The 23,407-nt window shown below is 27.4% G+C and overlaps 1 protein-coding gene across 7 annotated transcripts in view; it reads left to right on the top strand.

The window, feature by feature from the left end:
* Positions 1 to 22,804, top strand: part of LOC132919158 (trafficking kinesin-binding protein milt) — a 29,822-nt gene extending 7,018 nt beyond the window's left edge. For 2 of the 7 annotated variants that reach the window (XM_060980508.1, XM_060980512.1), the window contains 10 exons: positions 17,675 to 17,751; positions 17,906 to 18,110; positions 18,266 to 18,579; positions 18,850 to 19,157; positions 19,237 to 19,404; positions 19,473 to 19,689; positions 19,761 to 20,041; positions 20,103 to 20,410; positions 20,479 to 20,594; positions 20,657 to 22,804. In XM_060980508.1, coding sequence (XP_060836491.1) covers positions 17,675 to 17,751; positions 17,906 to 18,110; positions 18,266 to 18,579; positions 18,850 to 19,157; positions 19,237 to 19,404; positions 19,473 to 19,689; positions 19,761 to 20,041; positions 20,103 to 20,410; positions 20,479 to 20,594; positions 20,657 to 20,944 — 2,282 coding nt within the window. In that variant the 3' untranslated portion in view covers positions 20,945 to 22,804. Of the gene's footprint in view, positions 1 to 1,816; positions 2,048 to 2,528; positions 2,551 to 2,902; positions 3,274 to 6,546; positions 6,817 to 8,767; positions 9,086 to 17,674; positions 17,752 to 17,905; positions 18,111 to 18,265; positions 18,580 to 18,849; positions 19,158 to 19,236; positions 19,405 to 19,472; positions 19,690 to 19,760; positions 20,042 to 20,102; positions 20,411 to 20,478; positions 20,595 to 20,656 lie in introns of those variants that run through there. The other 5 variants (XM_060980506.1, XM_060980507.1, XM_060980510.1 and 2 more) reach the window with 5 other exon arrangements.
* Positions 22,805 to 23,407: the final 603 nt, after the last annotated feature.

Raw genomic sequence — 23,407 nt, 5'->3', positions numbered from 1 at the left:
ATTTTTAAGGTATCATATCAATATTATACGTTATAATTAATTACGATAATATTTATAAATAATACTTTGATATTCACTGATATATTTTTTAAGACATTTTCAAGTAAGTAATTTCATTTCTGTAATCATTTATTTATTCACCCATTTCACCTCTTATTACGGGACTAACTATCATATACAATTATATTTTTTTAATATTTAAATTGCAACTGACAAGTGATAGAAGGGCTCTAAATAAATAATATATATTCTTTTTTAGAAAGAAATGATCTTTTTATGTATTTTACATGTCATATACTTTATAAGTTTCATCACATTTTGAACTACGAGTAAAATGAAACCAATTCAAACCAATAATACATTTTGTAATAATAATAACAAAACGAATCATTTTACTACGTATACTTTCGGGTGACAAGCATGAATACAGTACTGCAGACTTCTGTGTATATATATTGTTTATAAGAAGCCGTACAAATGAAGTGATTCAAATTTGTGAATCGAGTTATTCTCTCACAAGGGAGTTGCATGTTCACCCCAAATAATAGTCCTATACTCCTATGGTCAGCTTTCTCTCGTATTAATTTTTATCAGTCAGGTTGATGAAATTCGATGCTAACGTTGTACATATTATTGTATGTACTATGTTTTCTTAGTCAGGCCATCTGTTGTTGTCAAAATGCATGCTATTTTATTTTTTGACTTTGTTGATATACATACATAATAACGTGCTGGCTTAAATGTCAGTAAATTTTGTTGTTCACATTACGTATTTTTATACGCGTTGGATCTTGGATGTATCCAATATCTTAACAATGTCTTATTAAATTTCATTTTTGTTTTGAATTGTGCCAGTAAGTAGTTACTTAGTACCCACGTAATGTAAAGTTACATATTGCTACAACAGTTAGTACTAAAAGTTTGGGAATACGAATTGTGTGATTCGTGTAAATATATGATTTGATTTAAAACGTAATTATTTCAATTTTCACAGGTGAAGGCTATTATTTAAATGCTTTAAGTGTATATTGATAAGTGATAACATTAATTACCTATATTAAAATAATAATATAATTAGGTAATTATAAAGTTACCAAGTCACTTGTATACATTTTGCCGTTATACCTACCTATTTTCTTTTTGTAATAAATACGTTTATGTACCTATACATTAAAATGATCAGCTTTTTTATTTTATTGTCTAAAAAATATTATTATTGTTCTATTCTTTCTGTATACTAAAGATTTAAAATTTTATTTGTGAAAAAACAAGTGTTATCTGTATGATATCTAGTATTAATATAGATAATTCGTAGTATAATAACATCATTTAATGATTACCTATTGAAAGCTATCAAAATATTATACCATCAGCCTAAAGTATTGCGTATGTTCTTCAAAAGTGGATAATGGCTAAATGACCACAGGATTGGCAAATAAAACAAAACGTGATTGGAATAATGCAATGTGAATGAAAGATTGTTTCACATTCACATATGAGTATGAGTAATTTTGTTGTGGGTAGAATGATATACGACATAATAAATAATAATATGTATTACAATATTTCATGTTTGTTAATCTCGAAAATGTATGTAAGTTTGTTATTTGTATAGATACATAATTGTTCACCGGCATTATAAATCTATTTATCATGGCTGGTTGTTAATATTATTTACTAAATACGATTGCCCGTTAGGTTATTATTAAATATTATTGGTGAACGTACAATAATTATCGTGCACTCTGCATCACTGCTACGTTATGGGCTGGGCTTTACTCTCCGTAGTGGCTCTGTGCCACCGCAATTTTTTCCGGCACCTTAGTCGACCGCGTAATATTGTTTCGTGTGTGATATGTTATGTGGTGTGCCCGAAGTGCGTTCCGAGTTCCGGTGTTTAAATTCTTCAATTCTTGAGTGTTTTTTTTTTTTATGTATTCTGTACGATAAGTTACACAAATTAAAACTGTTTCGTGTCGTTTATTTTATCGGTTATGAAAGTTTTGTGATAATATAATTCTTTTTAATTTTAATTTTAAATATATAGGTAATTTTATATGCATTTTAAATTTTAAGTAAGAAGTGAATGTTAGTTCGTTATTGCTGGTTTTATTGTTTTTAAACAGTGTTGATAAATGTGCACGTACCCGAGCACAAAATCGACTTATACTTATAATTACGAACAAACTTTATTAAGTTAGACTTATAACCTGTCACATAATCAGGATGTTAGAAATATAAAATAATATTAAATATTAGATATCAATTATTATTTTCTATTAAAATAATTTATAGTATTTTACAAAAAAACATCCATAATCTTCCCATAGATTAAGTTGTTATTTGACCTATAATCATTTTAAAACATCGAAAAAATGTGTGTGATGGTTTTCAGTTATGTATTGGAGTTGCGTAGTCTCGTTTGATAGCGAGACGACGATGACGACCTGACCCATGTGTTAATTATACATGTATAAAAAGACGTATACATATTGAATGAAGCACGAGCGTATTAGAATCGGTTAGTCATGCGTAGTAATTTTGTAACACGTGAGTAGAAAACTATATAGCCTTAGAATATGTTTTAATGGTTTTTTTTACTTGAATGAAGTATAATGATGTGATAATTATTGTTTACAAGGAATGTTTTCAAGAAATTGTCAATAGGTATAAGGTTTTAAATAGAAATTTTCGACAATGTGCAATTATCAGTAGTTTAGACTTTGCTTTTGGACCGTAACAGTTATCAGACATATTTCATAGATACGAATTATTCACATAATAATCTAACATTAAGTACATATAGGTATAATATTCACAGTTTATAGTGGGAATTAATTTTCGTTTTTTTGTACTCGGTTGCGTGTGCGTGCATTTTTATAAAATGTGTATTTTAATTTAGGACTACTAATTATTGTGACAAAATGTGATAAATATCCGTAACTTATAATGAAATGAGTATCCGTCATGACTATGAAGATGTCAACCGCATACAGCTAGCGACCTGCAAAAATGACGGACATCCGATCGATTTTCCGATCGATTTTGAAAATGTCGGCCCTACAAGTGCCGAATCCCGGTGTGACGGCAGTGAAGAATTTTGCGGAAACCCGCTGGTGGTTAGCTCGAGTACGCTGGAAACACAAGGTGAATCACCTAAGTGCATGTATCACTTATTGTCGCCGACCGTGCCGGCCAAAACACCTGTAGACCCTAGATTTTCTTCGGAGAAACCACCGCGGATACGAATGATATTGCCGGAGCTCAATAGAGGTAATAAACTACTACGGTACAAATTCCCATTATTAAGCGTGTTTAATGTGGATTTTAATTTAAAAAGAAATTAAAACAAATGCTTAGTTTAAATAATAATAATAATAAAATATTGAATTAATAATAATCAAATTGAAATTTCATAACAACATCGTTATTATGTGTATTTAAAAATTTACAGTCATCTTTAATTTTAGTGTACAATGTTAAAAATGAAAAATTTTATAATTTCACTGCATTCGATAAGTTTAGTTTTATAGTAACTGGACAACATCATAATTTATGAATTATAATAAATATTTTCAATGTCAAAATTATTTTGTGTACTTTCCATTTATATATTCAACTGCTCAAGGACTTAAAAACATGAACTTGATTTCGATATTTATTGACAGTTGTATACTTCCTTCATTCCACGTGAAAAAATATACTTTTATTTGCTGAAAATGCTGTAATTAAAATTAATTCGAATTTAAAATGTAACCAGATTAAAATATGTATTTGTATTGTAATATTGTATTTATAATTTATTATTAAAATGTATACAATTTTTCCTAAATTATTCATTTGATTACAAAACGATTAGGTAGTAAAAGTTATAAGCTGCAGATGTATAACTAAAATTTAAAATCGAATTTATTGTTCAAGCTTTATACTTTCTTATTGTTCCATTTAATTTCAATAGTAAAGTAGCAAAGTACCTTTTAACCTTCACCTCTGTACAATCGATTCTGATGGAAATATGAATCATGTTGTATTATATATATTGTTTAAACTAAAAACTAAATTATACATATACAAGAATATTTAAAATAAAAATTATACAAAAAAACTTAAAAGTATTTAGTAGATGTTATTTTATCTCATCAATAATTTGTTTCGTGTTCTATGTCAATTACGCTTCAACTTTCCGCGACTGTAAAAAGGTTGTTTTTTAAATACAATTAAAGTGTCCCAGATCTACAAGCACACGAAAATTTTATACACAAATAATTTGAAAGAATGAAAAATGAAAAATTTATGTGAAACTATTAACTCATGTTCCATTTGTTTCTTTAAATTGTAATCTAATACCCTAATACTGTTATAATCAAATCTAGTGAATTACCTACTTAAATTTGTTATTACTATGTGAGAATACTTATTATGATATGTTATCTCTATTCATGTCTAAAACATTAAAGTAGTATATACTATAAAGGTAAATGTAATATTATAATAACAACATTAACAACGATATTTAGTTGGCATATTTACTACATTAGAGGATATTACTTAGTTAATGTGACTCGTGAGAACATTTAGTAGTTACGTTATTTTTTTAAATGGGCCATATAATTGAATTTGTATTACATAACTAAAAGTTTTGATTAAAATTTTTATCTTAAAATACGCCACAATTCTATTGTTAAAACAATAAATAAATCTTAAATATGTATCTCTATATTACTATGAAATTAATTCTGAAAGCGTTATTATGAGTAAATTTACTTAAGCATAATACTGCTAGTATAGTAAAATTAAAAATATCGTTTAAAACATTTAATCAACTAATTGTTTTTTTTTTTTAAATTTTTATTCGGTTGATTTGTTTGAAATATGTTTAAACATTAGTGTCCAGTTTCAGTTTATTGTTCGTTGTTGTTGTGGACAATAACTTCATTAATATTTTGTTACTTTGTCAATATAGTTCGTTAAAAATAATTATTGTTATCGCATGAAATACAACCACGAATAGTGAATACAATAAATTCTACGCGTCTATATTAGTTTAAAAAATACTTATATTTAAGTGTATGATAGTATGAATATATGATTTGGAGATATTCGATTTTACTTAGATTTTAATTGATAATATTATTATAGTTTAGTTTTTAATTCATTTCAACGATTATAATATCGAAAATATAACACGATTTAGTAAAATTAATTATATAATATAAAATATTTATTTATGTAAATAATTAATCTGATTTTTTTAAATTCTTACATCAATAATTTCCCCGTTTAATCATGGCTAATTACAAATTTAAGTTAATTTGTTATTAATTAGTTACGGTTCTCAAACGTTTAATTAATAGTTGTAGTATGAAATTTTTTAATTGTTTATTAAATACCTACTCATCTAGTTAAAACACTCAATATTATTGTAGAAACGTATTCACGATTAAAGTATTAAATTAATATTCTGTTTTATAAGCTTAATTACAATACTAAATTTCTTAAAAGAAAAAATTATTATTATTGAAATAATTTTTTAAAGTTTTAAGCACACATTGACTTCAACACAGACCAGTGCCTTAGCTAACGCGGTTGCAGGGATATTCAAGGGGGTTTTTGTCACCCTGTGGTTTTTTTCAAACCGCATGTAAATTATAAAACCAAGTGTATGGCATACTATATGTGGTATGGAATGTCCATAATCTATGTATTAATGACTTATGAGTTATAAATAATTATAATACAATTTTGATCTACTTTACTTTGGGTGGGATTTTTGTACGCCTAGTATTTTATTAATATTATACTTGTCTTGTACGTATGGATTTTAATAATAATGGTTACTTGAAAGCTGATTTTTCGGAAATTGTTTAAGTATAGTTAATGGATACTAATGGGATTTATTCAAATTATTTAAATCCTAGTCCATATAGTTTAATATTTTTGATTGATTGATTAAACTTAACACAAAATGAATGGATTATTCTAGCGGCTCTAGTGTTTTGAATATTATAACAAACATTTTGGTGATTTTTTAAGTAAAATATATTGATAAAAAAAAACTGTTCCTTAAGTTTTGAGTTATCGAATAGTTTTTTGATAGTTTCTGCAATATTCGCAGGACATTACTGCGGCCTGTATACCAATACAATAAATAAATAAATATCATTGTGTTTTAACTTTTCCGATGGCTATTTGTTCAATAATATTGTTTCCGTTGTTTTGTATCGGCGTATCAACCGCACTTAAATAAACCGTGTCGGATATCATGATGTTAATTTTCTTTTTATTGTCCAATGAACTGATATATGTTTAGTGAATACCATTAATGTTCGTGTTATAATTAATTTATGAAACACGAACCATATTACGTATCACATCTAGAACTATAATTGATAACGGCGTCATATAATATTTACCACTGTTTGATATTGAAAATAGTTCAGACGCACCGCAACTACAGCGCTTTTCCCGGAGAGTTGCGCTGTTCTGTCACACTCACCACTCGGCGAATGCGGTGTGATACAATGTTCAGTCTTGCACGCCCATTCGCCGTGTTATTTTTTCATATCGGTTTCGTTTTGTAGTTTATATCTTATTTATTTTCAGATGTGTATTATTTTTTTACGCATATTACAATATTTTGTTGACGTCGTCTAATATAAGAAATTTCTTTTAACTAAATTTTATGTTTGCATTAAACTCTTATGTTTGTATTCAGCAATATATTAAACTAGTGTTATTACTTACTTAGCGTTATTGATTCGCGTATATTAGTAGTGTATGTACTCATCAAACGTAATCTCTTCGAAGACGTCTCTAGTATGTTATGAATATTATCTAAAATATACGAAGTTGATCAAGTATCAACCTTGGTTTAATAATATATTGGTGTAATGATAAATTATTGATATATTTTGAAAAGCTCTGATGTCTAATAAGTATATAGTTTTGTTCTTACTTCGATTAATTCAAGTTATATGAAATTTAGCATTATATAATTTTATTGTTGGTTTTTTCTTATTCATGAACATAAAATTTATAAAAATGTTTATCGAATCTATATTATTTATCACGTAATCCACCATTTTATATTAAAAATAAATAAAAATTAAAAACTAACTTTATATTAAAGACAAGCGTACAGCGTAGTAGTGATTTTAATTATTATAATAAATATAAGTTTGTTCATTAGACCTATATGAGTAGTTATCACTCATTATAATCTCCGTTAATAATCTTTGGTTTTTATTTTTTTGCAGACAATAAAAAATAATTACTGTAAATGTTTAATGACTTACTTTTTAAAATTTAAATACTAGTTATTGTTCTTTTAAATAATAATAATGTTAACGTAAGTATTCAAGGTGTAAAAATTCCTATTAAAAAATATTAATCTTTACTAGAAAAAAATATGCTTATAAGTTCTTCCATCATATTTTGTTTGTTCTAAAAATTGTAGTACTTGAAGTCTTGAACCTGTCATAAATATATTCCATTGCAAATTTTTCGATCATGCGGATCATTAAAAACCTTGTCCTAATATCGTTTAAAACTTTTCTTGAGGTGAGCTGAAAAAATAATTGTTTTTCATCTAAACAGTTTGAATCAATGTATATTTTTTATCAAATATTTATTTTTCGATGCCATATTATATAGTTAAAAGAATTACCTTTCCACGTTTATTGTGTTTTTTTTTTCATGTTTATAAATCTATGACAGCTGATGTGTCCTATATGAGCTGTGGCATCGCCATCACCATCTTAACAATAATATAATACAATAACGTTATACTATATTTTTGTGTATAGTGCGAAACCTTGTGTGGTGATATATCGATAAGGATTAAGATGATTGAAAAAAGTTTTCCTGTTTTTCCTTCAAGGGCGCTTTTTTTCGTACTACCAAGGTCACGATAATAGAGACGTTTCAAACGTCAATTTTACGCTTATTAAATTAAACGCTCGAGTTCTTATTTTCATTTTTTGTTATAATTTTGCTTTATAATAATAATATTATATCGAATGTTGCGACCCAGAGTCATAGTTTCCTATAGTATTATATATTCTTATGTACAGTGTATCTTAAGTGCAGTAATCCGTAAATGCAATTAAACGTCCATAGTGTTCGCTTGCAAGTGTAGGTGAATTAATCAGTTGTTGGCATGTAATTTTCTTAAATTTTCATCTCGATTTAATTGAATTGCCTAAATATATAGGTTACGTGTATGGGTTTGAAAATTGTAAATAACAACCAATCTTACATATATTACACGAATTGTTAAAAATTCCACTTTCATCAGCAGCATTCAATTAAAGCGGCGACCCCAGTGACTTGACATGGTTTTTACCCAAATCTGTAGCGATTTCACATAATGTTGTTTTACATAGTATATGCAGTTCAGCGTATTGAATTAATTGTTCATAAAATTATGAATTTACCTTATAATCTATCTTAAATTTAAGATTGTACTATCTGTGTTATATATTCCAATATGTAGAGTTAATCACTCTTATGTTTTCGTTATTTATTTCTTTGAATAATTAAAATGTTAAAATTATCGATCACCACTAGCACCACTCGCTAATTAGTTATTGGGTAGCTTCTAAAAAAACCATGGAATCATCTTTACATCGTTAGTATTTTGTATAATATGTCATCAGCAGACTAAGTTTCTTCGTCGTTTTCCGATTTGGAGCTTTTCAAAAATATCATAATTTTATTGTGTTTGTGGTCCTTCAACCGAGTCATTACTCTAAAAATATAATAATAGTATAGGTTGACCGCGTCCTTGTTCACGTCGTCATCTGTCGCGTGTGATGGTGTGCCGTAGTCTGTCTTTAGCCGTCGTTGCAGCCGCTCAGTGGCGTTTTCGGTCCGGGTCCCGTTGGTCATCCTCAAAACCGGTCTATCGTGGAGGGCCAAATTGAACGTGACTCTGTCGAGTGTTTGGAGTACGACGACGAGTTTTGCTGCAGTAGCGATGACGATGACCGGCCGCTAGCCCGATGGTTGCATTTTGGTCGCCGCGATGCACCACAGCCGCCTCGGCACTCTGTCCGGGACGACGACGAACAGTTGCTCGTCGAAGGTACATATGCCCCTGTACTTAAAACAATAATTTATTATATAATATTAGGTTCTATTGTCGATTTGACTATATTAATCGGTGTTCTTTCTTATCTATTTATGTATTATTTATAATATAGACCTCTATTGTGATGATTACAAGAAATTATTTGAGCGTGTTTTAAAATTCCTTCAACAGTAGGTATCAAGGGCGTATTATTTATTACATATTATTGTGTATTTAAACTATTGTATGCAATTGCAACTGATAATTCATCAAGCTCTTATAAATTAAAATACATATACATAGTAAAAAATATTAATAGTATGTAGGTAATCACTTTAAAATCTTAATCATTTATTCATTATTGTTACTTTTTGTTACGAGGTCAAAATACTAGTATCAATTAGTCAAATCAATAATAAATACTAATTGATATTGATGTTAATAATAATAGCTAATTATAGACAAGTTATTCGTTCATATTATATACTTTATAAATTATAATAAACTTAATAAAGTACGTGCGCGTTTACTGTTTAGTCAACTGTGCAATTTTAAAACTGCATTTGCGGTGGAAGCCTACATTACGATCAAATTATAGAAGAATGTAATAAGTAATAACGTTACATTGAACCTCTCCTATAAGACTTTTTACTGTTGGTTTTTATAATTATGTTTTTATAGATCATACCCTTGCAATTTTTATTATTAAAAAATAATGAAAAAACTTCCATTTTCTGTATATTATTTTAGTTATTGGGTTAATATATTTAAATATATTTAATCAATGGTAGTATTTAAACATCTGTATTCATACTACACAGTATTATACGGAATTTACCACCTTATTTCTGTATGATGTGAGACATACGTTTTTACAACCAGAAAAGTAGTTTTATTGTATAGTATAGGTTCAAGTTTACCTCTTAGGTCACTGTAAAAAATGTGTTAAATTTTAATTCAATGATATATCATTGCACATGAAAAACAGCTGAACGAAAATAGTTTATCTGCAGCCTCTTATTTCTAAGAAATAAGAATAGTTTAGGATTTTTTTTTATATTACTATATAATTTATTTTTCAATTACCTTTATAATATATATTATTAATAGCTGTTTTATATTTGTTATTTGTGTTTTTTCTATAAAAATTAGTTCAAACGGTATAATACAATTTATAAGCTAATACAATTTTTCTAATTAAATATTTAAGTTGAATCTCAAATTAGTAATTATTGGGTCTATATACAAGCAAATATTTAAATATATAATATATGCAAAGTTAACAACGATAATGAACTGCACAGTACTGTACAAATAATTTAGTTCCATAAATTAATATTATAGTTTCTAAATATTCTCGTATTTTCTTAAAGTAGTATTAAAACGGATCAAAAATTAAATTTTAACAAATTACCCATACACGTTATTAATTTTTTTTTTTTTAATAAAACTGCGGCAACAATGGCCATTATTAGGTGATGTTCAAAATATTAAATTACATACCTATTTCAGATAACCCTATTTATGATTAGATACGACTATTATGTATAGGCACCTTTACATTGTTTATATTTTATTTGATTATTATATAATTACTAGTGCTTAGAGTAATTAATAAAATATTATTAATAATATATTACCAGTATCAATTAATAAAAATGATTTAAATAATTATAATTTATGTACCTATACTTATATTTTTCTACTATTATTTGCAAAAGAAAAGTATATCGAAATAATCCTAATTCAATTTTTAAAATAGTAGGTTTTTAAATTACAAATTTTGATCTGGGTTTGTTATTAAACTTAAATTAGTAAATCAGATGGAAGAGTAACTATAGAATCAGAATCTGAAAATATATACTTTTCAACGAAACATGTAGGTTAATTATATATTTTTTGTGCAATATTTTCTGTTTTATAATTTTTTCTAATACCTAGTTGGTTTAACTTTTTTGTATATATCAGCCACTTAAATAAACCAATTCTATTTTTTATCTTAATTTTATTTTTGAACCTCCAATCATAATACGCAGCATATTTTAGTTGTTACTATAATTTTACATACTGTATTCATATTTCATATTATTTCCTAATTTTCTCGTTAGTTGAATTATTCAGATTATTGAATATATTAATTCTGTTTAATAGAACATTTTTCTAACATAATAATTTTGTTTGAAAAACTTCTTAGTTCTTTCTTTTTTACCTTAATATGTAATGTGGTCCATTTATAGAGTATTCGTAGTAGACGTAATATACGTTGTAGTTAACGTTTAGATATGCCAATAGTGTAGTTTTATAAAAAAATAAATAACACGAAATCGTTCATGTCTTAAGTTTATTCTATTTTATAGTGTTTCGTGTAATCAATCCTAAATTTATTATAGTAAGTATTAATAAGAACGAAAAAAAGTTTTTCCCACGTTTTTTAATATATTCTGGTGGTCGACTTTGGTCTATTATTCTAGTTTATTGAAATTCGCTTAAAAAAGTACAAATCATATTTATGGTTTGGTATGGAGCCATGATTTTTTTTTTACACATTTAAAAATAGTGGCCAATACCGTTGAACTATGTGTGCGTGGGAGTTTTATCTTGCCGCATTTCATTATTTGTTATGATCATTTGGTGATGATTTTATCATTTCGGTTTTGCTATGAACGGAAGTCAACATTTTCATTTGATTATTTGTGTATAAAAATAATATTCCATACTGTCAACATTAGTGAGAATGCATTTCCGATCAAATACTCACAACAGACGCAACACGCGAGAAAAAAGCCTTTCACCGGACTGACCGGTCATGTCACGTTTTCATTGTGATTTGTGATACAATTTTTTTCACCGAGCCATTCTCTATATAGCGGGTTATTACTTATTATTATTATTATTATCATCATCGTCAAATTCTCCCGATTAATGTTAATATAATGTCATGTGCAAATGATATTATGCTATCATTTTTTTTTCAAACAATCGTTTATGTTTTGGCATTCAAATACCACTTTCGCGTGTTTATGCACGATTTAACTCTTTCGACATCTCTAGAGCTTTTACTTTTTGTGCCTGGAGCAATACCGGTGCAGTGCTGTCTTATATGTGTACCCGACAAACATGATGATATAAGATTTGTTAGTGTATATTACCGGCTGATACACATTTCAACTACAGGAAATTCGTAAGAGGTTCTTTTGTTTCAGAAAAAAAAAGTTCACCGGCCAAAACCACTTATTGTAACTTAAACGGTCGTACCTGAACGATTTCACTAGGTATATATTATGCAACGGTATATCTATCTATATTTAATCTGAATTCCGACGCCAATCGACCTAATCGTAGGTAGTTACTTTACGTATTAGTATTTCTGTAATGTGTAGTATTATGACAATCACCGCGAAAACCGATGTTACAGATGTACCGTTTTTAGCCACACGTTTAATGATGCGAATATTGCATATAATTTTACAAATTATCGACATGCATTGTTTTATTGAACCTATGTTTTTAATTTTTTTTTTTTTTAATACTAGGTACTGTTATGGGTTGATGATGTCGATATAATTAAAAATCGCACACTGTTCTTCATTATTAGTGTTGTATAATAATAAGTTAGATTCCATGTATTTATAACAGAACTTGTAATAGATTCTTTTCGAATAGAGTAGGTTTACTATGTATGGTTACTAGTTAGTAATTATATAGAAACCTCATACCATTCTTTGAACACTAAACGAAATAAATATAAATACTTAAAAAAAACCTTATCATCGACAGTTAATAAATATTTGTCTTTTGAATTAATATAAATACATAGAATGGTAAAAAAATGTTTTAGATTTACGAAATCGTTGAACTATATCTATGTATTTGTTATAGCCAGTTATAGGTAATAAGTAATAACCAACACATTTAATAGTATTATGTTGTATTGTAGTATATGTATACTTAACAAGTATCGATTTGTTATTATGTTTCTGTTTTTCATTACTAAGGCAATGTAAAGTAATAAATCATTTACTTATGGTGCGTTTTTCACACAAGAAGTTCGTTCTTTTCCCTATGTAAACAAAACAATTAACCATTTTTTCAACTATATAAATATATTATAGTAGAATAGTTATTATTTTAGGTGGTAACTATAGCATTTCTACAAAATAATAATACAAACAAAAGATTGTTTATTATAAATTTATAACTTATAAGTGAATGAATATATTTCTATTATTATTATTTAACATATTATATATAAAAGATAGAATGTGCATAAGCATACCTATTATTAATCAGAAATGATCTTTTAAGTATACTTATTTATATTAAAGTGTAAACTTTATGAATTATGAATCAACTAGTACAATATATGTATTCGTTATTTTTAGATTTTAATTTACTATATTTTAATATATTTCCTAGCTAGGTATATTCTATAACCATTTTATTACCTCTAAGCTTAGTTATCGGTACACAGTACCGATTATTATAAATTATAAATTATTATAATTCACTGCATTCATACTCAAGAAAATTATTTACAAATAATTTTTTGTTTATTATACAACACATTTAATATTAGATGATAACATATATATAACATTCAAAAACATGACAAGACTGTCAACGCATTTCTGAAGAATACCTTCTAAATAGTATAGAATTGGAAATTTTTCTCGTTTATTATTGTGGGGTGACACTTGTATGACACGGTGCGTGTTGAGTTTCAAACACTAAAGTATAATTTGGCATCAAGGCATCTATACATACTTTCTTGCGCTTTTTAATAATCAATACATACATATTTATGTTAATTTTGGCTGTTTTTTGGCAATTGACTGACAAATTGTACAGTATTACTATGTGTAAAGTATCTTATATATCTTTAACTATTTCTAATTCAATGTTAAAATTGTTAAGTTGATATTTACCTACAAAAGTACAAAATTTATATTTTTGCCTTAATTTATTAACAATATAAATAATATTTAGGTAAACTTAAATCATTTAAATAAAATATTATTACGTTAACAGCTACAGAGAAAATGCTTAATTTTATCTTAGAAAGAAGATATGGTTATATTTAATATATTATTCATAAAATTATAGAGAAATTTATAGTTGAGTTTTGAAATAATTGTCTTCATAGTTCATAAAACGTTTTTATATAATAATTATTAAGTATTTGTTAATAATTAACTAGAGTTAAAAAAAAAACCTTAATTACGTATCTACTACAATTTAAATATGTAAAACCTGCATTGATGGTTAAATGTTATCAATTATACCCACGTATATATAACATACTTTCGCCTCTAATTAATTTTAACGTGATTTCGTATTTATGCATAAATAAATAAATGTATTATACAAAATATGAGTGTAAGAAAAAAATAATAGTATATACTTATTTTTGATGTCTAATAATAAATACATTTTATTAAAAAAATTTTAAAAAAACCATAAATAGATTAGTGGTGGGTTTTAAATAAGTACTAGTCATTTAACAAAAGACTTATTATTTTAAAAACTACTAACATTTTTAAGAATATATTTTTTCTACATAATTTAAAGTTATTATAAAATCATAAATTTTCAAAATAAAAAAATATAATAATTAATGAATGTCTTACGTTAAAAATAGGTAGATGTCATCCTGTATTATTATATATATTATATATAGGTACACTGAAATAGTGTAGGCTGTAACAACTAAATAGACTAACCAGTGTAGGATGTAGTTAATTACCTACGGAATTCGTGCTGATTTATAATTACTATGTATTAAATGTAATAAAAGCTTCATTTTCTTTTCCACGTTTAATAACTTTCATATTTAAATTTAATAATACTTAACGAAGTATATTATTTGGTTTCGCATTATGTAATACGTAATTATCATACTATACATGGTTTATTTCGTTTATTAAAAATGTTTTTAGTACTTATCATTTTTTTCTGCACATTTACTTTAGCATATATAAAGGGGTGTTTTCCCGTTTTTTCATATTAAGTATTTACTTAATGTCGATAAATGGGAAATTAAGTGGCCTACATTGTATACATATTGTACACATATTGCACATATGTTTCTCTCGTCATATTTGTGATTCTCGTGTTACATCATTGCATATTTGGGTTAGTTTTTAATGTATATACCACATATTATAACCGAATAACCAAAGAAGTTGAAATTTTTATTTTTATAACTATTTGCCAATTTTCCATGTCTTAACTACTACTACTCGTAAACATATACGATACTGTATCTATATTCTATATATAATATATATATTATTCAAGTATTGGTGTTACGTTGATAAAAGTTATTTTTTAAACATACATTTTAACTGATTTTTATTATTTACGTAATCTTTTTTCCGGTGAATCATTCTAAAATCTTAGCGGTTGTCCGTATGTATGAATAGTCTTCAATTACGTGTATTAGTGACCAGTCATAATCATATTAACTATGGATTAACACATTCATGTGTGTGATTTCAAGACGTATGATGCATATATATAGTTTCTTTTATTATTATTTCTTATAATGATAATTCATGTGGTACATGTGTACATCTACAATACGTTATATGTTTCAATTGTTTATTTTACGACCTTTGTTGATTATTTATTATACTATACTATTTATTATAGTATAACACCTTACATGGATCTATAACATTTCTTTTGCCCAGTGTATTCATAAACAACTTCTCATGCTTTCTATGCTATTTACAATGTATATATTATTATATTATACTATATTGTATTAATGTACAATTATTTTCAAACTATTGTTTTAAATGAGGAAATACGCATACACATAATGTTCATTCGTGTATATCGTGTACCTATATATTTACAGCCTTGGATTTTCGGCCTGTTTGAATTTGTACTCGACGAATTGTCTAATTTAATATTTGTTATAATGGCAATAATAATATTATTAAATTCATCTTTTAAACATCACTATCATTAGTGTCTATAATGTAATTATTTACGTAATTTATTCAACTAATAGATGTATTCACTTATAGATATTTTAAATTATAATTGAATACATTATTATTTATTATCATTAGGTAGTTACTGTTTAAATCCGATGACCTAAAATAATTTCTATTATTATTTCATCAAAAACGTAAGTATACAAATACATTTGATACTAATTCTCAGAACATATAGGTACTATGACTGGTAAGAAATTACATTTAACCCAAATTCAATCACTTTTTCATACACAGTAAACAATTTTATTATAAACATTATATTGGATTAGAATATTGTTATTTATTTCTTACTGCATTTATTTTATGATATGTAATAAGTAGTTTACTCTATAAGGTTTCTGATAATACTTTATTTATTAGTATTTAATAGTATTTATTTTTATACTTATTATTTGATCATATTTTATGTACTTAATAAATAATAACTAACCTTGGCAAAAACGCGACACGCGTTTATATGCACATGCATTATAAACTTGAAAATTATGAATTATTATTTTATATTTTCATTATCTTATGGGTAAAGTTTGAATGTCAAACTCTCGTAATTATTCTATTGTTTTGACACAGTATTATTTAATTTCGTAGTTATGACATTTCATGTATAGTTTATTTTCATTTTTCTGTTGTGTTATTTAATTAAACAAAGTAATTATATCGCTTTTATGAATTACATTAATAATGATCATATTTGATGAAATTTTTATTGTATAATTTGAACGCGCCTACATAAAAAGTTTAATAATCATATAACTTTTTACGTGTTTAAAGTGTGATCTTTTCAAAAATTGGGATGCATAGAATGCAGAGAATTATTTTAAATGCTCTGGCTTTCTGGTAAATATTGACAGTTATAATGGACCAATTAATCTGCTTTAGTGATTTTGCAGATTTTACAGTGTGACTTCTTAACATTAGGTCTTAACCTGGTACCCTAATGTCAAAATACTCGTTATAATTTTTAGTAGTTTTTACTTGAAAAATGTCTAACGAGTTAGAAAAATAATCTATACTTATAAAGCTTAGTAGATATGTTGGATACACCTTAAATTATCGGTTCCACAACATTGCTCATCTTAACTTTAATTCTTGAAAATATTGTATTATTCGTTATTTTGCATCAAAATATTGAGAAAAATATTTTGCTTCAACTCAAAAATATGGATTAATAAAAAGTACAAAACTCCCTGTAATAAAAAAAATAAACTTAATTTTCAAAAACAATAATTGACTGTCATAACGAGTTTATTTGTTCGTTATAAAAATATAAACATTACTTTGTACAGATCGAAAATGCAGTTTCAAAAAATAAACAAACAGACTCCGGGTGTACAGACGCCCGCTGAAGCGACAGCGCGTGCGGATCAATAAACGTATCTACTCCTCCCCTTAGACCACCACCCTATTCGCCATATGAACACCACCCCTTTTAAAATATCAATTGCGTCACATACGGATAAACATGGTAGTGCTAGCGCTTATCAACATATTGATGACGTCGAACTATCTTTTCAGTTTATACAAACATTTTGATTAATTGTCCTTTGTTGTTAAATTAATTTATATTACATATATGTTATCGTGATATATGTTTCAGTTCTATGCAGCAACCGCGTAAGCCAAATGACAAAAACCTATAATGATATCGAAGCAGTAACCCAACTATTAGCAGAAGTGAGTAGACACTTATATATTGTACATTATTATACGATTGTTTTTATTGTTTTTTAAAATACTAATATGTATTAAAATAAGTTGTTTTGATTTTTGCAATTTTTGTATCGTGTTTTTAACGTTTCGTAATTTCCTTGTTTTCTTCAATTAACAGAAAGAAAAAGATTTGGAGCTAACTGCGCGCATTGGCAAAGAACTTTTGACCGGCAACCAGACGCTTGAAGCCAGGGTGGGATTGCTTGAGACAGAGTTGAAGACTGTCAACGAGCGTTACACACAGGCTTCGTACGAGCTACAGAAAAAAAACGACCTCATCAAAATACTTAGCAACGATGCCGACGAAACCGGCTACGAAGCGAGTGAGTATATTTGAGAAATTTTAAATTAAAAAGACAACCGTTAGAGACAGTTTAAATATTTTTAATTAAAAAATAGAAACCTTTAGTCTACGCCGAAAGATTTGCGTTTTATAATATTGTTAATGATGTTATTTCTGTTGTTGTTTGTTCGTTAGATGATGATGCGGTTGAAAACGAAAAGTATTACGGCGTCAGTGTCGGTTATTTGCAAACGCGCCTCAAAAATCTCGAAGACGAAAACCGTACTTTGCGTGGTGAGGCCAATAGACTTGCAATGGAAACCGACGAGGTAGAAGCCAAAGAAGCACAGCTAATGTCTGACTTTGCATCTCAACTCAGTGTCACGAGGTCTGACCTATCCGTCATCATGGAACAAGCGGACAAACACAGGGACGAAAACGTAACACTACATAACAATTGCGAGTTTTTACGCTCTAAATTGTCCAGCATCGAAGCGTCGTTAAAAATCGTATGTAATCTAATTACTTATTAATATTCGTAGTCTAATGATGTTTCAAACCCTGGTTTTTGAGTTGAAATTCGTACTGAAATTTTTAAATAACTGAAAACTTCATATATGTTTATTAAGTATTTAAAAATAAATTTTATTATTCAAAACACTTAAAACTAAAAATTGTTATGTTTTGTATTATAGTATTGTATATTAGCCAGAAAGGAATATAATTCATTTTTAGTTATATATTTTCGTGACTTTATATAAAGCTTTATAATATTTCAGAAAAACGACGAGAATGAAGAACTTATGGCCATGTTAATGTTGGCAAGAGATACGCAAAATGAATTAGCTTCTGAAATTGTTGAAGTGAAAAAACAATACGAAGAAGCGCTTACCATGCTTCATGAATGTCAAACCGAACTCAAAGGGTATAGAGACAAACACATACCACTAGCTCGAGCTGGACCTTTATTCACGTCTCTTCCACCATATTTGAACTCAAATGGGCTGCACAGTCATGGTCATAGTTCTTTGGAGAGCTCATTGTTTTCTGAACTCAGTCTGGACTCAGGAATATGTACAGGACGAATGTAAGTGAACTGTTTTGGTTATGGGTACACTACACATACAAATATACAATATACACATTAATGTTATCACTATATTTAGGTCTGGAGCGAGTAGTTATAAGAAGTCTATTGGAATGATGAAGCTGACATCAGCTATGGAAACAAGTACTAGAAATTTATCCAGGCAAACAGCTTACAATGATCTTACTGAGGAATCTCCTACTCATAGTGATTGTGATGATTTCTCTGACACCGATTCATTTATTATGTAAAATTATAATTTTTGTTTTTAAATTATTGGCATGGAGTTAATTTTTTTTATGTGATTGGTTATAGTGAACAACCTGGTATACCTGGTGCTCCCGGATCTGAAGATTTAGCCAATGCCTTGAAACGTCTAACTCCAGCATCGATAAAAGCTCGACGTGCAGCGTTAGGATCTGGTTTCATGTTTGCTGATCCTTATGACTCTGCCGATACAAGAACCCCTGATTCGATTATGTCTACTGGTAGCATAAGCTTGTCAACTTGGAAGACACCAAATAAACTACAGGTGATTTATAATATTAATATATATTCTCTAATACCTAAATTTTTTTTTATGAATTTATGTTTGGTATACAGTTGGTTAAACCGATGCAAGGCTCATTTACGCTACAACAGTGGAATGCTCAATCAGTCCCATCTCTGAGCTCTATTCTTGAAGAACAACCTCAAGGTGTGATCAAAAAGTGTGATTCGACTGCTCCCATAGCAGGGCTTCCTCAAACTTTTAGACTTGATGAAATTGAAGAAGATGAACCTAGAACACACCCTGGAAAAATGTTTCAAATGTCCACCCACATCACTACTATTACCAATTCCAGGGTCATGCATCCAGATGATGGTACAAGTCTAACAACCAGGTAATATAATATAACTTAATGTTTTTGTTTTGAGAAATTAATATTTAATTTTAATTTTCAGTGTTCGAGGTAGTGCTATGTCAACTGCAGTAAATAGCTGTGTCAATAGTCGAGTGCCTACCAGAGAAACTACACCTATGTTATCTAGGAGAAATTCAACTACGACATTTTCTACTAATTGTGGATTAGCAGCTATGTTAAATGAAAGGGGTATTAGGGCAATTACTCCTTCTGCCCTAGCAACACCTATGTTTTCTACAACAGCTACACCTTGTAACAGTCCGTACGGATCACCTGGTGGATCTCCAGATCGTTCTCGTTCACCTTCGCCATCAGATTCTCCATACTCCCATCCATTTGGACTACCTGGTAAGTTTTATTAGCTCATTAACATTTTTTTAAATGTTTATTATTAAAACAATTTTTTTTTCTTTTAGGATATTTAATGCACAGTGGTGCAAAATTGTTGAGAAAGACATTGACAGGCACTGAACGAGGAACAGAACACCACAAGGCTCGCAAAACAAAATCACTCGTAAGGCCAGACAAAAAGGTAAACAAATAATATTGTTATTTCTCTAATTGTACTTTTTTTCACATTTTAAATTGTTATAGACATTGGCTGGAATTCGACTTGTAGAGACAATGAAACACTATATACCAACTGTTCCACCAGATATGTCTGGTCATCCTGTATTCGACATCGTAGACTGTATTCCCCCTAAGCCTGAAAATGGTGCATTGCAACGAAGACTAAAACAATTGGATAGTGGCAATGATGGTGGTGGTCCCAGGCTTCGTATGGACTTGGGTACTGTAGGTTCTTCAACAAATGATCCTCAGCCTTCACGAGGGACACTCATCAGTTCCATGTTTTTTGCACGCAAAGGAGGGTTACTATAAAATATATTTAAACCTAGTTCTCTTTAAATGTACAATGGTACAATGGTGCAATGTTAATGTATAATTTTATTCTTAATAAGTTACAGTAGAAACCAAAGGCAATCAAATGTATTTGCAGGTTTAAAATCTACTCAATTGACCATATTTAAGAATCAAACACGATTGCATAGGTTTTTTTTTTTTAATCATTAAGTATGATTTCCTTATGAACCCTTTAGTTTATTCTAAATTCCAAAGTATTAATATATTAGGTATTTCTAAAAAAATTCACGGTAAAAATCCTTAACTTTTTTTTTTCAAATGATAGACAATTTTTTTTTCTGATTTAACCAGTAGTAGCAAAACTATTTTTGTATATTTATTACATAAATAGTAACCATTAAAATGTTATGTATATTAATTATTTAATAGTCGTGCTATGCTCATGCCTATAATACGCAAATAACGTATTCAAGATGCTTTAAGGTGCTATATAATTTAATTTATATGTATATATATATGTATGTATTGTTTTATTTCTTATTTAAATAAGTCTTTTTAGACTGCATCATGTTGATCATTTCAATTTGTGTAGCTTTTACATAAAGACTTATGCTTTTAGGCAAATAATACCTGGAGTGTAATTATTATTTAATTTCTTAATTTTCTTTTTCTTATTCTGCCTGTGGTCAAACATTCTATAAAACCTGACAATATTATAATTTTGTTTTCAATTTATTATATCTGACCAATATAAATTTAATCTCTTATTCAAATTTTATTTAAATTTGAGTATTGAAAAAAATATTCATTAAGTCGCACAAAATATTCAATAATAATTATCTATTATTGCATTTAAAATTTTAAAATTAAAATCATTTAATAAACAGTCATTTTTTTTTTATTATTATTATTATATAATTAAATTAGTGTAAAAATTAGTTATTTTCATCTCGACCAAAAAAAAAATTATTGGTGCGATTATTTATATCTTTATTATTTTTATTAATTTTTGTTTTTTAGATAAGTTTTTACTATTAATTTTATGATGATTAAGTTTATTTTTCCTTTTACCAATTAATTCTCTTACCAAATTTTCTCATTTTTTTTTTGTTAAGTTTGTCCGGTTTTCATTGCTTTAAAGATCAAAAATACTATTCGATCAATATTACTTTAAAAAATGTAGTACAATATTGTTATTGTTTACGATATATAAGAATGAAAACTGAACAAGCAGATTGTTTTAAAATCAATTATCCTTTTAGTTTGCTTTAAGTTAATATCAAACTCAATTATTTTGTTTTTAAATTGTTTTTTTTTTTTTTATATATATAATATCTTCTATACTGCTCACTTCAAGTGACCGATTTTAGAATGCGTTATACGTACCTATATTGTACATACATTTTTATTTATTTATTATTATGTTGCGCATTACCTTGCCGTAATAGTTGCAAAATAAGTATTTCTGTGTTAATGTTTCTCATACGCATATGGATACTTTTTCTGTTAGTGTAAGAGAAAAATAAAACATTTCTTTTAGTTATGAATGTTGTTTATTAAGCGATGGAGCCCCGAGGTTCGATATATATATAAAAAAAAAATATTTTGACGAGACTGAGTTAGTATTCAACCAAATTTTGTAAATTTACTATATTTTTAATTAGTTATGTTAGGCAAAATATTTTTCAACTTGTAACATCCTCTTTTATTTAGGTTGAAAAATTGTATACTAATAGTCCAAAAAGTGCAAATGGTTACACTTTAATCATGTAAAATCAACCACTGTGTTGTATTAGTTGATAAAATAATTTATTCTGTATTATGTAATTATTTTTAGCACTAGCTGAAATAAATATAAAGATGTATTTGTTGACTGAAGCCAGACAATAACTGTGTAAATTATATTTCATTTGAATTACTTTCCTTTTATCCATACCTCATCTATTGTATTATATTGTATTTGTAATGGACGACAAAAATACTATGAAAAAAGTATATGGACCGTATGTAACAGAGAAGAAATAAAACATCAATAATACAAAATATGTATAAAGTGTTATTGCATTAAAATGGTTATAAGTACTTTTCCGAATTTGCATATTTTTTATGGTTCATTTTTGATTTTTAAGAACATGTTTTGAAAGTTTCAGTGATAACACTTAATTATTATTTATTACAATAAAAGTAATAAAACAATATAAATGGAAATATGAATTGTATTATAACTCAAATAATTAAGAATTCATACTACTTTCATTGGACAATGAAAAATTCTTAATTTTATAAGCTAAGGTTTGAAAATGCAATATGAGGGAATTCCTAATGAGTGGTTATTAAACGGGTACAGCATTTTGAAAAGACATAAAACTTATTGCTATAACATAAATCATGATTAATTATAGCATACAACAGAATTATTTTAAAATACAACATACATTTTAAGTTAATAAAACCATGAACCCATTTCTGTATGTCAGTATT

The sequence above is a fragment of the Rhopalosiphum padi genome, chromosome 2 (assembly GCF_020882245.1).
Source record: "Rhopalosiphum padi isolate XX-2018 chromosome 2, ASM2088224v1, whole genome shotgun sequence".
Lineage (NCBI taxonomy): Eukaryota > Metazoa > Arthropoda > Insecta > Hemiptera > Aphididae > Rhopalosiphum > Rhopalosiphum padi.
The sequence above is the reverse complement of the archived record's forward strand: the minus strand, read 5'-3'. Positions and strand labels throughout refer to the sequence as shown.